This window comes from Giraffa tippelskirchi, chromosome 6, assembly GCF_054371585.1.
Source record: "Giraffa tippelskirchi isolate mGirTip1 chromosome 6, T2T-mGirTip1v1.2.pri, whole genome shotgun sequence".
NCBI classification, from domain to species: Eukaryota; Metazoa; Chordata; class Mammalia; order Artiodactyla; family Giraffidae; genus Giraffa; species Giraffa tippelskirchi.
This window is the reverse complement of record NC_137280.1, coordinates 22,711,657-22,726,642: the sequence shown is the minus strand read 5'-3', so window position 1 is coordinate 22,726,642 and position 14,986 is coordinate 22,711,657. Positions and strand designations below refer to the sequence as shown.

At 37.1% G+C, this 14,986-nt stretch overlaps 1 protein-coding gene across 7 annotated transcripts in view; it reads left to right on the top strand.

Annotated features, from left to right (window-relative positions):
• ANGPT1 (angiopoietin 1) overlaps positions 1-14,986 on the top strand; it is a 797,336-nt gene that overhangs the window by 344,849 nt on the left and 437,501 nt on the right. For 5 of the 7 annotated variants that reach the window (XR_014056675.1, XM_081500438.1, XM_081500436.1 and 2 more), the window contains one exon: positions 955-1,184. Coding sequence is in view for 6 of the 7 variants with exons in the window: in XM_081500438.1 (XP_081356564.1) it covers positions 955-1,184 (230 nt within the window). In the remaining variant the exon portion in view is untranslated. Of the gene's footprint in view, positions 1-954; positions 1,188-14,986 lie in introns of all 7 variants that reach the window. The other 2 variants (XM_081500435.1, XM_081500433.1) reach the window with 1 other exon arrangement.

Sequence of the window (14,986 nt, the reverse complement as noted above, 5' to 3'; positions counted from 1 at the left end):
AGAAAACTGAATAAGGCTCTTCTCTGAGGAATACTAGTATATTATACACTCTATAAAATGTAAGTGCTTCTTATTTCCAGTCAGTTGCTAGCATCCAACAGTGCTTCTGCATTTTCTATCATTTTTAATGTGCAACATGCAAAGGGAGTATTCTGTGAAGAGTTCTGAAAGAAGGAAGGTTCTCAGTTGAGGACTGCATCACTCCAAGCAAAGCCTCCCAAGTCCTTTTGTAAGACCATCCCATCAGCAACATAATCTTCCTTTTTGGAACCAATTATTCAGTGATTTGGGAATTTGTTATGCCTTTAGCCCTTATCTTGAAGCTTTGATTGAGAGATAAAGTAAGCTAGTGGTTATGATACAGGACCAGGTATCAAAAATCCCAAGAAATGTAATTCACTGTGACTTTACATAGCTTAGTTCCTGGTCCTCTGGTTTCTGCATCAATATGCTATTCCTTGTGAAATGTAATCCCTGTTAATGTTTTGAAAATCCCAAATGAATGAACCAAAGTAAATAAAAAATAGTTTCTATAGTTTGTTCAAACTTTTTTCTGAACTACTGTTTCTATTTCTTATTGGATCCATTTCTTTAATAAAAATTATGCTGTAATTTCTCCAGACAGTCCAAGTTAGCTACCCTGGATATAAGATATATCCCAAGAAATAGATTACATTTAGGAAACAAACATCACTCTAACAATAACTGACCTAATAATTCTTCATTTCAAATGCTATATAATGTCACTCCTATTATATATATATATATATATATATATATATTTATGTATAAATGCATTTATATGTATATACTTTTTCTGAGTCACTCACTTAATAAATATTTCCATGGTGAAATACCTAACTAAAATTTCTTACAGTAAATAAACTCAGGAACTAGTTGAATCATGTTTCTTATAGCATTTTAAAACTAAATCTTATCTTCACTTCCTTGTAGTTTATTAGAACACAAAATCTTTGAAATGGAGGGAAAACACAAGGAAGAATTGGACACCTTAAAGGAAGAGAAAGAGAATCTTCAAGGCTTGGTTACTCGTCAAACATATATAATCCAGGAACTGGAGAAACAATTGAACAGAGCCACCACCAATAACAGTGTCCTTCAGAAGCAGCAGCTGGAGCTGATGGACACAGTGCATAACCTTGTCAACCTCTGCACTAAAGAAGGTAGTAAGAATTTCTTCGTTACTTTGGTTATAATAAATATTTTATTTAATATAGAGCAAGTAAATATCCAATGTAACTTTCTAAGTTGCATTGATTGCTAGTATAGAAGCAGCAAAGTAACTTTATTCTTAGAAGCATTTAATGAAGTTTGCACTGACAGGTTTCTCATGTTTTTAACTTCGGAGAAATTATTCATAAGCTTGAATTCATGAATTCACCATATCTTTCTAATTTCTCCTTTTTTATTGGCCTTTTTGGCTTTAAATAAAATCTATTATGTTCTCATGGATAAATATTTAGTACTGTAGTGTTAGACACTTAACTATACAGGACAGAATTTAGACACATTAAAGATCAGTTCAGAGTCCTTAGAAGAGTTTCAGGAGCGTTCCCATTTTAAAACTATTTCTTTTGCAGTGGAGGAGAGGGAAGAGTTACCTGCAGAGGGAAAGAGGTATAGAAGTTCCTAATAACTATTATGAAGAAGAAGGAGTATTTGTTATTAAAAGTCTGTCTTAGGATTATTTATGTGGTCCTGTATGGAGAAGACCTAACCAGGGCATATGAACAAACTTATTCTGGGCTGTCTTCATGATAGTGAAAGTACAAACCTTTAATACCCACCAGAATATCTGGAGCCATTTAGCCATTGGAAATATTGTAAGCCTTTGTCTCTTTAGAAGACATCCATCCATCTGTCCACCTGCCCACCCATCAATTATTGAAAAAATGCCTCTGTGTGTGCTTGTTCACTTCAAGCAGAACCTCACCTGAGCCTCAGGAGAACTCCTCAAAGTTTGAAGCTTCTATAGTTCTGCTCACTAATCGGTCTTTCTGTGAGTGAACATGGACGTGTAAATGGTGATGAATGAAAGAAAACACCACTTATATCTGAAGGTCATGCTTGTCATTAAGCTGTCGCTTATGTGACCATTCATGTAATGGTTCAGTGTTCATATGCAATGTACATAGTTGGAGGCTCCTTTAATTTAACAGTGGACTTGAGCTATATTAAAAATAGCTCAGTTCCATAGTCTCATGTATAGATATGAATACAGAGGATAACTCCATTTTAAGTGATCTTGTTTTAAAGACATTTAGCATTTCTCTATTACACTCCATTACCTTCAGTTCTATCTCCTTTAGATAGTCTAAACAAGTCCTTAATATACTTTGTGAAGAATATTTTTTAAACAGTGAGTTCCCAGGGCTCCGTTTGTGTGTGCTCAGAAATGTGATTGAGAAGGAAAAAACCTGCTAATCAGTCAGAGCCTGCCAAAACCTTGAGTTAGAGTCCACTGGAAGGAAAACATGATAGAATTTTGCCAGAGAATTTTAATAGAGCTCATGAGTATTTAGAAATTAAGTATTAATATGAGACATATCTATTCTCATATTGAACTGAATACATTAGGGGAAAAATTGAAAACATATTTTTCTTATCATCCTGAGACGTAATCCACATGGAGTTGAGTAGTTCTTTTTTTTATGATGTTAGAAATATCAAGCCCTGGTGATTCTCACAAAGCTCATATGTCTGCCTACTTATCATAATTTCACTTCTTTTCTGAGTACTTGTCCAATAAATATGTCTTTAAACTTTTTCAGGCAGGAGGGTGACTTCAAAATTAAAATTCCTGGCTAGTTTTGGTCTTTGGGTGCAACATCAGGAATCAAACATCTGTTTAAGAAATGTAATTTATTGAACAATAACAATGGCACTCCTGATAGATGCTACCCACAGCATCACTCAGCATATGAGAAAGTAACTATGCCTATTCTATTATAGAGCACATCCAAAAAATAATTGGAGAAGGAAGTGGCAACCCACTCCAATATTCTTGCCTGGGAAATCCCATGGACAGAGGAGTCTGGCAGGTTACAGATCGTGAGATTGCAGAGTCAGACAGAACTGAGTGACTAACACTACAAAGCGAGACAGAAATTGTCTAATACTTCATACCTCTAGACATTTATTTTATTTTTAATGATAAAATTGTAAAACAAATCCTATTTGTATTTTGTAATCCAACTTTCACACACACACAATATAAGCATATTGAGCTATTATCCAATGGATTCTATGCTCTCATAGTATGTGAAAGTTGCTCAGTCATGTCTGACTCTTTGCAACCCCATGGACTGTCCATGGAATTCTCTAGGCCAGAATACTGGAGTGGGTAGCCTTTCCCTTCTCCAGAGGATCTTCCCAACCCAGGGATCGAACCCAGGTCTCCCACATTGCAGGTGGATTCTTCACCAACTGAGCTATCTAGGAAGTCCATACTTTCATAACCATAGATTTTATTTGCTTCTTGTTAGTCTTTTTTTTTCTTTTTCTCTAATCCCACAGTTAAGTATTCTACTAAGTATTTGGTGATTTAAGAATTCATGAGACACAAAAATGGAATGTGTCTCTCACTAAGTTTTCTAGAAAGATTTTACTTCATTTTCACTGGCACCATAGCATTTAGTTACGGTGAATTTAAACTTTAAATGACTAATTGCATAATAGTAGATTAAATGCATGTGTGCTAAATTGCTTCAATTGCGTCCGATTCTTTGCAACCCCTTGGGCTGTAGCCCGCCAGGCTCCTCTCTCCATGGGATTCTCTGGACATTGGAGGGGGTTGCCAAACTCTCCTCCAGGGGATCTTCCTAACCCAGGGATCGAACCAATGTCTCCTGCATTACAGGCAGATACTTTACCATCTGAACCACCAGGGAAGTCCACTAGATTAAATATCAGTTACTGAAACAAACTTATTTCATTCTAATTTTAAAACACATGAGTAAAATCTTTTCCTTCTTAAGACCAAAAATTCATTTATCAATTAAATTTGTTATTTATCAAAGATTATGCATAAATGTTCTATCTTTAAAAATAAATATATGTAAATAAGCCTAAATCAATACATTACAATAAATGCACCACTTTTCTAAAATGTATATTTCAAAAAAAAATGCAAAGAGTAGTCTTCTGAGTTTCAAAAAATCTGTGTCATAATTCAAAAAGCCAAAAATTTTAATTGACCTAAGGGTCTTCTCACTCTAACATGACTAAGTCAGTCATTTATGGATATAGCCTGAATATAATACCAGAAAGCAAAAGAAAAAAATTTTTACTGAGTTTTTTTTCTGTCATTGGCAACTAATTTAATCTTTATGAAGCTGTTTAATCATTTATAGGGGCTTCCCCAGTGGCACAGTGGTAAAGAATTCACCTACAGTGCAGGAGACACAGGTTCGATCCCTAGGTAGGGAATATCCCCTGGAGGAGGAAATGGCAGCCCACTTCAGTATTCTTGCCGGGAAAATCCCATAACAAGAGGAGTCTAGTGGGCTACAGTCATGGGGAGACAAAGAGTCGGATAGGGCTGAGCACGCTAATCATTTCTTATGTAGGATAATTATATCTACTTCACAATGATAGTGAGCATTAAATTAGATACTTCATATTAAAACAAAAGTATGTGACATAGTTGATTCATTAAACATTAGTTCCTTCCTTTTCCTCCAAGTGACAAAATTCAGCTAAATGCAAATTTATTAAGTGCTAGTTATAAGTAAAATTTCTTTCACAAAAAATGTCTGAATACAGTGCTCTAGAGTGTCTGACTGTTGACAGTCACCCAAGTCCCTTCTTTTTAACTTCAGTTTCCTGATCACTAAAATAGAATCATGATATTCAATTCCTGGTGAGTAAGAATTAACAGAGGTTTGTATAAAACTCATAGCATCAAGTGTTATGTAGTATTTTTTTTTTTACCTTCATTTTTCATACTAAAACACTTAAGGTCATTTTCTAAAATAGTTCAGCAAACCTTCCTCTTGTCTTAACAGGCAATAGTAGTATTTAGGCAAATAGTCATTGCAAACTGAATTGTGTCTGTTTTGTAAGACTTCTGGGTAACACACTTATTTTTGTCTAATCTTTGTCTGCAAACACTTGGTTGCATATATTCTTAGAAACATTACTACTGAAGAAATATTGCTCTCAATGTTATCATAGTGTCAAAGCTTAGCTGTTTGCTTCAGGTTTTTGGCAATTCAAGTTATTCTGGGAATTAAATAGTTTACATTGATAACAGCATGGAAGCAAGGTTTAGAATTCTTTAGGGGAGGATAATCAGGTACTGTGACTTTCAACATCCAGCAGTCATCTCTGTTTAGAGGTGATTGAAGCATCATCACGTACCTTAAACACACACCAGACAAACATGATATTATGTGAGCAAGAATTTAATTATTAACAAACCATAAAAAATAAGAAAGAAAAAATACAGAAAATAGTATTTAGGCTCCATTGTAAAATTATACTGACTGATTTTCTTACTGTCCAAATCAGTTTAGAACATAGTCCTGTGATACCAAGATATGATTTATAAACTTGTCGTTCATTCATTAAATAGTTAAACAGCAACTATTTTGCTTCAGATTCTCTTCTGAGGATAAAGATATCCATCTATTTTTATTTAACAAGTATTTGCTGAGTTCCTGTAATATGCCAGGTACTGTTCAGACCACTAGGGAGAGAGAAAAGTGTACTGTCTGTGGCTTCAAGAAAACTAAAATTTCGTGGGGAAAGAGATAGGTAAACAGACAATTATATTTCGTAAATATTTGCTAGACATGAGGCCAGGGTGTCAGGGGACTAGTGAAACACACAGGAAGGATATTAGAATCATGATAGAGACAGAGGAATGAGGGCAGAATCCAGCATCTGCAGAGTCTTCTTAAGGCTTTTGTTGAATCTTATTATGATTTAGGCATTGATTAAGCTTTATGTGTATTAACTTAGTTAGTCCTCACAATAACAGTATGAGGGAACTACTGTGGTTAGCCCCATTTTATAAATTCCACAAGCTATTGGTAATTTGCCTAAGGCTGCATAGCTGGAAAAGGTCAATCCAGGATTAAAACATAGGCAGGATGGTTCTAATGAGGAGACAGTGACTAAGTCTTCAAAATGAAGAAAACAGAGGGTACTCCAGAGAGCATAAACAACATGTATATTTGCCAGGAGTCATCAAAATGGGTGGTGGGTGTACACCTAAATGCACAACCTATTTCTCAGAATTGAAGGCAGGAGAACAATGAAAGATGAAGTTAGAAAGATAAACAGAAGGAAGTCAAAGAAGCTGTGTTATTTTTTTTCCCTTGAAAGTAATAAGAAGTCATTGTCAGCATATGACAATAATGACATTATCATGTTAGAAAAATCACCCCAAGTCACAGTATAGGAGCAACACATTGTTAAGTTGACAAGTCTGGAAACGGAAGGACCAGGTGGATGTGTTGCCATTTATTAAAATATTAACAAATACTTAGAGAGTACGAGCTGATCTTCTTAGCCCCTTGCATATATTAACTCATTTAATTCTGACAACAACTCTGTAAACTAAGTGCTCTTATTAACCTTATTTGATGGACAAAGAAATAAAGCATATAAAGGTAAATAATTTTAAATATTATACCGCTAGCAAGTGAGAAGCCTGAGATTTGAACCCACAGTCTAGTTCTTGATTCTGTACATTATCCACTGTACTATGATTGAGAGAAAAGGTATATTGAAGGTTTTCATCAGGCTCTTGAAAGGATCTTCTGGGAGAGAAATAATGAGGTCAGGATCAAACCAGGGCAAATGGAAAGGCAACTAGAGGGAAATTTTGTGAACAAAGAGTTAGAATCAACAAGAGATAACCACTTATTTAGAAGTAAACTAAAATATATTAGAAATTCTGGGTTGACTAATTTTGATGATATTTCTTAAAATCAGCAACATGAGAAAAGAAACAGGCTTAGAAGGCAAGATTTAGTTTGAGCATATGGACTGAGGTGACTATGAAAGGCAGGGGAATGAGTCTGGAGTTCAGTAGTAGAATCCTGATGACCATATAGATTGGTATGTCCTCAGAGGAGACAGTTGGTAAAGCCATGCTGTTCAATGGAATCATTGAACATGTGTATAAAGCAATGACAAAACCATTTGGGGGTTATAAATCCATTCAAGATTCTGATAAAAACAGGCCTACCTGGAGAAGGCAATGGCACCCCACTCCAGTACTCTTGCCTGGAGAATCCCATGGATGGAGGAGCCTGGTAGGCTACAGTCCATGGGGTCGCTAAGAGTCGGACACGACTGAGCGACTTCACTTTCACTTTTTCCTTTCATGCACTGGAGAAGGAAATGGCAACCCACTCCAGTATTCTTGCCTGGAGAATCCCAGGGATGGCGGAGCCTGGTGGGCTGCCGTCTATGGGGTCGCACAGAGTCGGACACGACTGAAGCGACTTAGCAGTAGCAGCAGCAACCTTTACTTAGTGCAAATACTTTGGCATAAATCTGTGTACAATTTCAGAGGATTTACAGAGTGAATTACAGAAATCCATAAAATACAGAAATTACATAATATATTATGAACTCCTTTTAAAATATTAGGAATGTGAATCAAATACAGAAAATTGGGAGTTCTTTAAGGGACAGATAAAAGGAGACCAAAATAGCGGTTATAAGCAGAAAGAAAAGACTGTTATGTACGGTCTATATTAGTGGCAAAAAAGCAGAAAGTTCAAACAAAATAACAGACTGAAGTGAACTTTGAAACTGGGATGTCACCTTCCATAGGGAGAGTTTGAATGAACTGTAGAGCTCAACTGCATAGACTGAAGACTAAAATGAGTAAGATGAAGTAAAAGCAGAAAATGGCGCCCCGTGCTCATGCTCAGTCGCTTCAGTCAGGTCCCACTCTTAGTGACCCTGTGGACTGTAGCTCGCCAGGTTCCTCTGTCCATGGGATTCTCCAGGCAAGAATACTGGAGTGGGTTGCCATTTCCTCCTCCAGGGGATCTTCCCGACCCAGGGATAGAACCCACATCTCCTGCAGCTCCTGCATTGCAGGCAGATTCTTTACCACTGAGCCATGAGGGAAGCCCCAAAATGTTGTCTACCCCCATCCAAATGTTGACTGTGAAAGGGTAGATAGCAGTTTTAGGTAGAGGAGCACTCAGGGTAGAGAGAAATAAAAAGAAACTTAAATACCGAAAGACAGGAGCATATTTATATGCTTAGCTCCTAATATGAAGTATCAAAATTTCTAATCATAAGAAGCTTCTCTTGAAGTTCATTTTAAGTTTCTTTCATATCATCTGAAAGAGATAATGACTGATACTACAAAGTTTTAAGCGATCTCAATTATTTGGTTTAATGTGTCTTTCGCAGGGGCTGATTGCAGTGGTACGGAACGTTTGATCATTATTTTCAGTCTTCTGGCCTTCTGAAAAGGGGAAATGAGGCATTTGCTTCCTTTGCAGTGCTGAGGGGACATTTGGCTCAGTTCTCAGAATAATTCTACCATCTGAAAGGAATTTACCTCCCGTGCAGTGTCTATTGAGTTTGTGAAGTAAATCATTCAGTCAAGGGATGAGACAGCTTGAACTCCTGCAAGTCCCTTGAGTTAAGAACGCCTCTTAAAAACATCACAAGCGATGGGAGGAAATTAAAACTTTTTGAATGTCACTCATATAAACATTGATAAAAATAGAAAATATCATTTTTATTGACTTAGTAAAATATTTGGTTTCTCATTGACTACTTGTAATGCACAATTTAACATTAGGTGGAAAGAGAAAGAAAAATACAGGAAGTCATCTGCTGAACACTACAGTGAGCACTTGTTTCCATTTAATGAGGGAAATGCTTTATCTTGACAGAAAATTACATGTCAAACATTTACAATTTCCTTAAAATGAACCACGCTTCTAGCACTTCCTTTCACAAAACCTAATGGCTTAAGGGGAAAGTGACTATTTATTTTTGGAAATGGTATGTTTCTCCTTTTTGGTGGAGCATGTTATCGGCCTTTTGAAAAGTCATAATTTCTGTTAAAAAAAAATTGTGTGAATAGAAGATAGCCAAAATAATGATAACAGAATAAGAAATAATACAGTCCTTGACCTCTCCCATGAACTATTACTAAATCACATCTTTTGGGGGAAATTTGAAGTTTTGTGGTTAATTCTCTTTTGGAATTAGAGTTTCAGTTTCAGAAAACAAACTCTCTAAAATGCAGAGGGGTATCCCTCAACTCCAGCTGGGCCTGGAAGTTACCACAGTGAAAGGCCATGAAAAAAGTGCCTTGATGTTCTAACATTGCTATGAACAAACTCCATTCCTTCTTCTCTTGTGCTTTAATGGCCTGGTTGGCTAAAACAAAGAAGCACAAAATATTTTTAATAGAATTTTAATTAAATCATTTCCTGGATTCATCCATACTCAAGTCAAATTCAGGTTTTTTTCCTTAAGTCCAGGGACAAAATGGGTCATTGGATACCAGTTACAAATAAGCTGTGGCACTTTATACTAAGCCAAATAGCACCTATAATAACTCAGAAAGCAAGGAAAAATATTCTGTTAACATCATTCAGTATGCATGCATCACAGCAACCATAGAGTGAAACCTTTATCAAAAAATCTCTTATGCTTGGCATAGGTGCTAAGTCGCTTCAGTCGTGTCTGACTCTTTTCAAACCTTGGGCTATAGTCTGTCAGTCTCCTCTGTCCAAGGGATGGTCCAGGCAAGAATACTGGAGTGGGTTCCCGTTCCTACTCCTGGGTATCTTCCCAACCCAGGGATCAAACCCTCGGCGGTTCTTACGTCTCCTGAATTGGCAGGCAGGTTCTTTACCACTAGCGCCACCTGGGAAGCCACTTATGTTTTAAGAAGGGAGACAAAATAAACCCTGAAAAATGTTGTAACTAAAGAGTTATGTTTAACTATCTATAAACAAAATATTGATTTTTTTAGCAGAAGATTTTTCTAATTGTCAAATGCAAAGAAGCTTTAATGTTGTTGTTGTTATTCGGTCACTCAGTTGTGTCCGACTCTTTGTGACCCATGGACTGCGGCAAGCCTGGCTTCCCTGTCCTTCACCATCTCTCAGAGCCTGCTCAAACCCATGTCCATTGAGTCGATAATGCCATCCAACTGTCTCGTCCTCTGTCATCCCCTTCACTTCTTGTCTCCAATCTCCCAGGATCAGGGTTTCTTCTAATGAGTCTGCTTTTTGTATCAGGTGGCTGGAGCTTCAGATTCAGCATCAGTCCTTCCAATGAATATTCAGGACTGATTTCCTTTAGGATTGCCTGGTTTGATATCCTTGCAGTCCAAGGGGCTCTCAAGAGTCTTCTCCAACACCACAGTTAGAAAGTATCAATTCTTTGGCGCTTAGCCTTCTTTATGGTCCAACTCTCACATACATACATGGCTACTGGAAAAAACAAAGATTTGACCAGATGAACTTTGGTGGCAAAGTAATGTCTCTGCTTTATAATACACCGTCTAGGTTTGTCATAGCTCTTCTTCCAAGGAGCAAGTGTCTTTTAATTTCATGGCTGCAATCACCATCTGCAGTGATTTTGGAGCCCCCAAATATAAAGTCTCTCACTGTTTCATTGTTTCACCATCTATTTCCCACGAAGTGATAGGAACAGATGCCACGATCTTAGTTTTCTGAATGCTGAGTTTTAAGGCAGCTTTTTCACTCTACTCTTTCACTTTCATCAAGATCCTCTTTAGTTCCTCTTCACTTTCTGCCGTAGGGTGATGTCATCTGCATGTCTGAGATTATTGATATTTCTCCCGCAATCTTGATTCTGACTTGTTCTTCAACCAGCCCAGTGTTTCACATGATGTACTCTGCATATAAGTTAAATAGGAGGGTGGCAATATACAGCCTTGACATACTCTTTTCCCAATTTGGAACCAGTCATTTGTTCCATGTCCAGTTCTAACTGTTGCTTCTCGACCTGCATACAGATTTCTCAAGAGGCAGGTAAGGTAGTCTGGTATTCCGATCTCTTTAATAACTTTTCACAGTTTATTATGATCCAAACTATCAAGGCCTTTAGCTTAGTCAATGAAGCAGATGTTTTCCTGGAAATTCTCTTGCTTTTTCTAAGATCTAACATATGTTTGCAATTTGGCTTCTGGTTCCTCTGCCTTCTCTAAGTCCAGCTTGAACATCTGGAGGTTCTCGGTTCACATACTGTTAAAGCCTAGCTTGGAGAATTTTGAGCATTACTTTGGTAGCTTGTGAAATGAGTGTAATTGTTTGATAGTTTTAACATTCTTTAGCATTGCCTTTCTTTGGGCTTGGAGTGAAAACTGACCTTTTTCCAGTCCTGTGGCCACTGCTGAGTTTTCCAAATTTGCTGGCATATTGAGTGCAGCACTTTCACAGCATCATCTGTTAGTATTTGAAATAGCTCAGCTGGAATCCCATCACCTCTGCTAGCTTTGTTCATAGTGATGCTTTCTAAGACCCATTTGACTTGGCATTCGAAGCTGTCTGACTCTAGGTGAGTGATCATACCATGGTGGTTATCTGGGTTATTGAGATCTCTTTTGTATAGTTCTTGCCATCTTCTTGGGTATTCTTGCCATCTCTTCTTAATATCTTCTACCTCTGTTAGGTCCATACCATTTCTGTCGTTTATTGTGCCCATCTTTGCATGAAACATTTTCAGCTTCCTATGGGAGCTCATCATTTATTTTCAACTAAAGAATACCCTTTGGGCTTCCCTTGTGGCTCAGCTGGTAAAGAATCCACCTGCAATGTGGGAGACCTGGGTTCGATCCCTGGGTTGGGAAGATCCCCTGGAGAAGGTAAAGGCTACCCACTCCAGTATTCTGGCCTGGAGAATTCCCCATAGTCCATGGGGTCGCAAAGAGTTGGACACAACTGAGCAACTTTCACTTTCATTTTCTTTCAAAGAATACCAACAATATGACTGCTTCTAAGTACATTGCAATCTTAACCCACTTCTGGCTCGGGTATTCACATTCTAAGTGGGACTGTCTCTGGCAAGGAATCACACTACCAATCACACTATGTGACCTACCAAGAATAGGTAAATAAATCATAACATTTTTCATGCATTTATGATAAATTAGTAAATTTAATGCCATTTAAGTTAAACCTATTCTAATTTTATCATATCTTTGAAAGTACTCATAATTATTTTTAGGTGTGAATCTTCTGTTTTCATAACCAATGTGAGTTCCTTTAAAACAATGAATCTGAACTGTGGATTTAATTTTAAATGGAGATTTTATCCTAAAGAAAGTTCTCGCCAGTTGCTTTGGCCCCACACGCACACTCACAAGTGGACAAATAAACCAAGTCTAAACCATAATAAATCCAGCCCATGTCCCTAGAACCAGGACTTAGACTGAGGTGGACTCCTCACCAGTGTCTTGGAGCAGCTATGACAAATGCCATCGAGAGGGCAAGGCATGTTGGTCTAGAAGGAAGAGAAATAAGTACAACTGAGTTCTAGTTCCAGTGCTGCTGCAAGGTTGCGTAACATGAAAACACCACACACCAAAGTCATGCATTTTATGACTCCTGTCAATCATTTCATATCTTCTCTTGGTGTTGTGTCACTCATAGTGACTGAGAAAACCAAAGTGAGAGTATAATCCCATGTATATCATGGCTGGTAAAGGAGTAATCAAGTGTATCTCACCACAAGAGTCAAAGTGACACAACTATGGTATCAGCCTTTGTTTAAAACATCAAAGTGACAGGCTTTGGGGTTTTTTGTTGTTGTTGTTGTTGTTGTCAATTTTCATAAGCATGTGGCAACTACTCTCCATGGTTACAGCATTGCCCAAGGACTTTCATTCCATTTCTAATGGCTTTTGCTGAAATTGATTATTTGTCCACTCAAAGCACAAAAGATGCCCTTTAAGTCTTCCCAGATGCGTGAGGAATGTTTTGTTCAAAATCAGTATATTCCAGCCAGACTGAAAACATTACATGGGAAATTAACGCACATGAAACACCTGAGATATATTTGTTAATGAAATGACCTTCTGAACAAATAACAAGGATCATGTAGCACTCATAACTGCCCATCAGGGTGCCTAAAGGGAAAACACAGTAATGAATTTTATAAAAAGTGAATGCTCATTTGATTAAACAAAGATTGTGTGTAAATCCATTTTCAACTTTTAGTAATTTTTTATTCTTAGTTGCTCTAAGTGTAATATGCATTGGATATACATTGAGTCACTTCACATTAGCAGAGTGTTCAAAAATTTATTTAAATACACTAATCAAATTAAAATAATATTATATAGAATTACTTCACATTTCATTATTCCATACTGAAAAAAGCACGATAAAATTAGCAATCCACCTGTGACATAGGGTACTATGCATGTCCACATGGATTTAATATTTTCTGTACATTATGCATCTCTCAGTATTATTAAACTGTATATACTTATCTACAATTACATGTAATGAGCAATATATTTTTAAATGGAGAAGGAAATGGCAACCCATCCAGTATTCTTGCCTAGAGAATCCTGTGGACAGAGGAGCCTGGTGGGCTGCTGTCCATGGGGTCTCACAGAGTCGGATGCGACTGAAGCGACTTAGCATGCATGCATGCATTGGAGAAGGACCTGGCAACCCACTCCAGTATTCTTGCCTGGAGAATCCCAGGGACAGGGGAGCCTGACGGGCTGCCATCTATAGGGTCTCACAGAGTTGGACACGACTGAAGTGACTTAACAGCAGCAGCAGCAATATATTCTTAAATAATGTGTCTCTTTAAGTAGTAAAATTTTAAGAAAATTTAAATATTATGATGGCAAATTTTGTGCAATATTTTCATCCTCTTCTCTGTTTTTCCTGTAAGAATATTAAATAAAATTAAAACTTTTTCTAATAATTTAATTAATTATCATCAGCATGAATTAATTTGTACCATGTTACTATGATGCCTGTTTTTTTTTTTTTTTACAGAGCTATTTTCTTTTTTTTTTTCCCCTTTATTTATTTATTTATTTATTTTTTAAAATAAATTTATTTATTTTAGTTGGGGGCTAATTACTTTACAATATTGTAATAGTTTTTGCCACACATTGACATGAATCAGCCATGGGTTTATATGTGTTCCCCTTCCTGGACCCCCCACCCACCTCCCTCCCCATCCCATCCTTCTGGATCATCCCATTGCCCCGGCCCTGAGCCCTTGTCACATGCATCGAACATGGAATGGTGTTCTGTTTCACATATGATAATATACATGTTTCAATGCTATTCTCCCAGAACGTCCCACCCTCACCTTCTCCCTCAGAGTCCATAAAATTGTTCCATGCATCTGTGTCTCTTATTCTGTCTCGCATATAGGGTTATCGTTACCATCTTTCAAATTCCATATATATGCATTAGTATACTGTATTGTTGTTTTTCTTTCTGGCTTACTTCACTCTGTATAATGGGCTCCAGTTTCATCCATCTCAGTAGAACCGATTCAAATGTATTTTTTTAATGGCTGAGTAATATTCCATTGTGTATATGTACCACAGCTTCCTTATCCATTCGTCTGCTGATGGACATCTAGGTTGCTTCCATGTCCTGGCTATTGTAAACCAGGACATGTTTTTAAATGTATATAATTTATCCCTTATATACTGCCTAAACTATTATCATTTCTTATTTTTGCCTACTTTAAAAAATTGATATTGTTTCCTCATAAGAACAAAAAGAGCTTTGAATTATCAATTTTCTCATTGTTTCTTGGCCTAATTCTAGAAGATGAGCACAAATATACACACCTGCCCATTCTCAACCTTCCCAACCAGCCTTCCTCTAAACTTGTAGCTTCTAACAAATGGTCCATAGGCTGGAGGATCAAGTAATTAGGCTTTATAATATATACAACTAATGGGGAAGAATCCTGATCCGAATGACTTTTAGGGTATGCTGCTGCTGCTGCTGCTAAG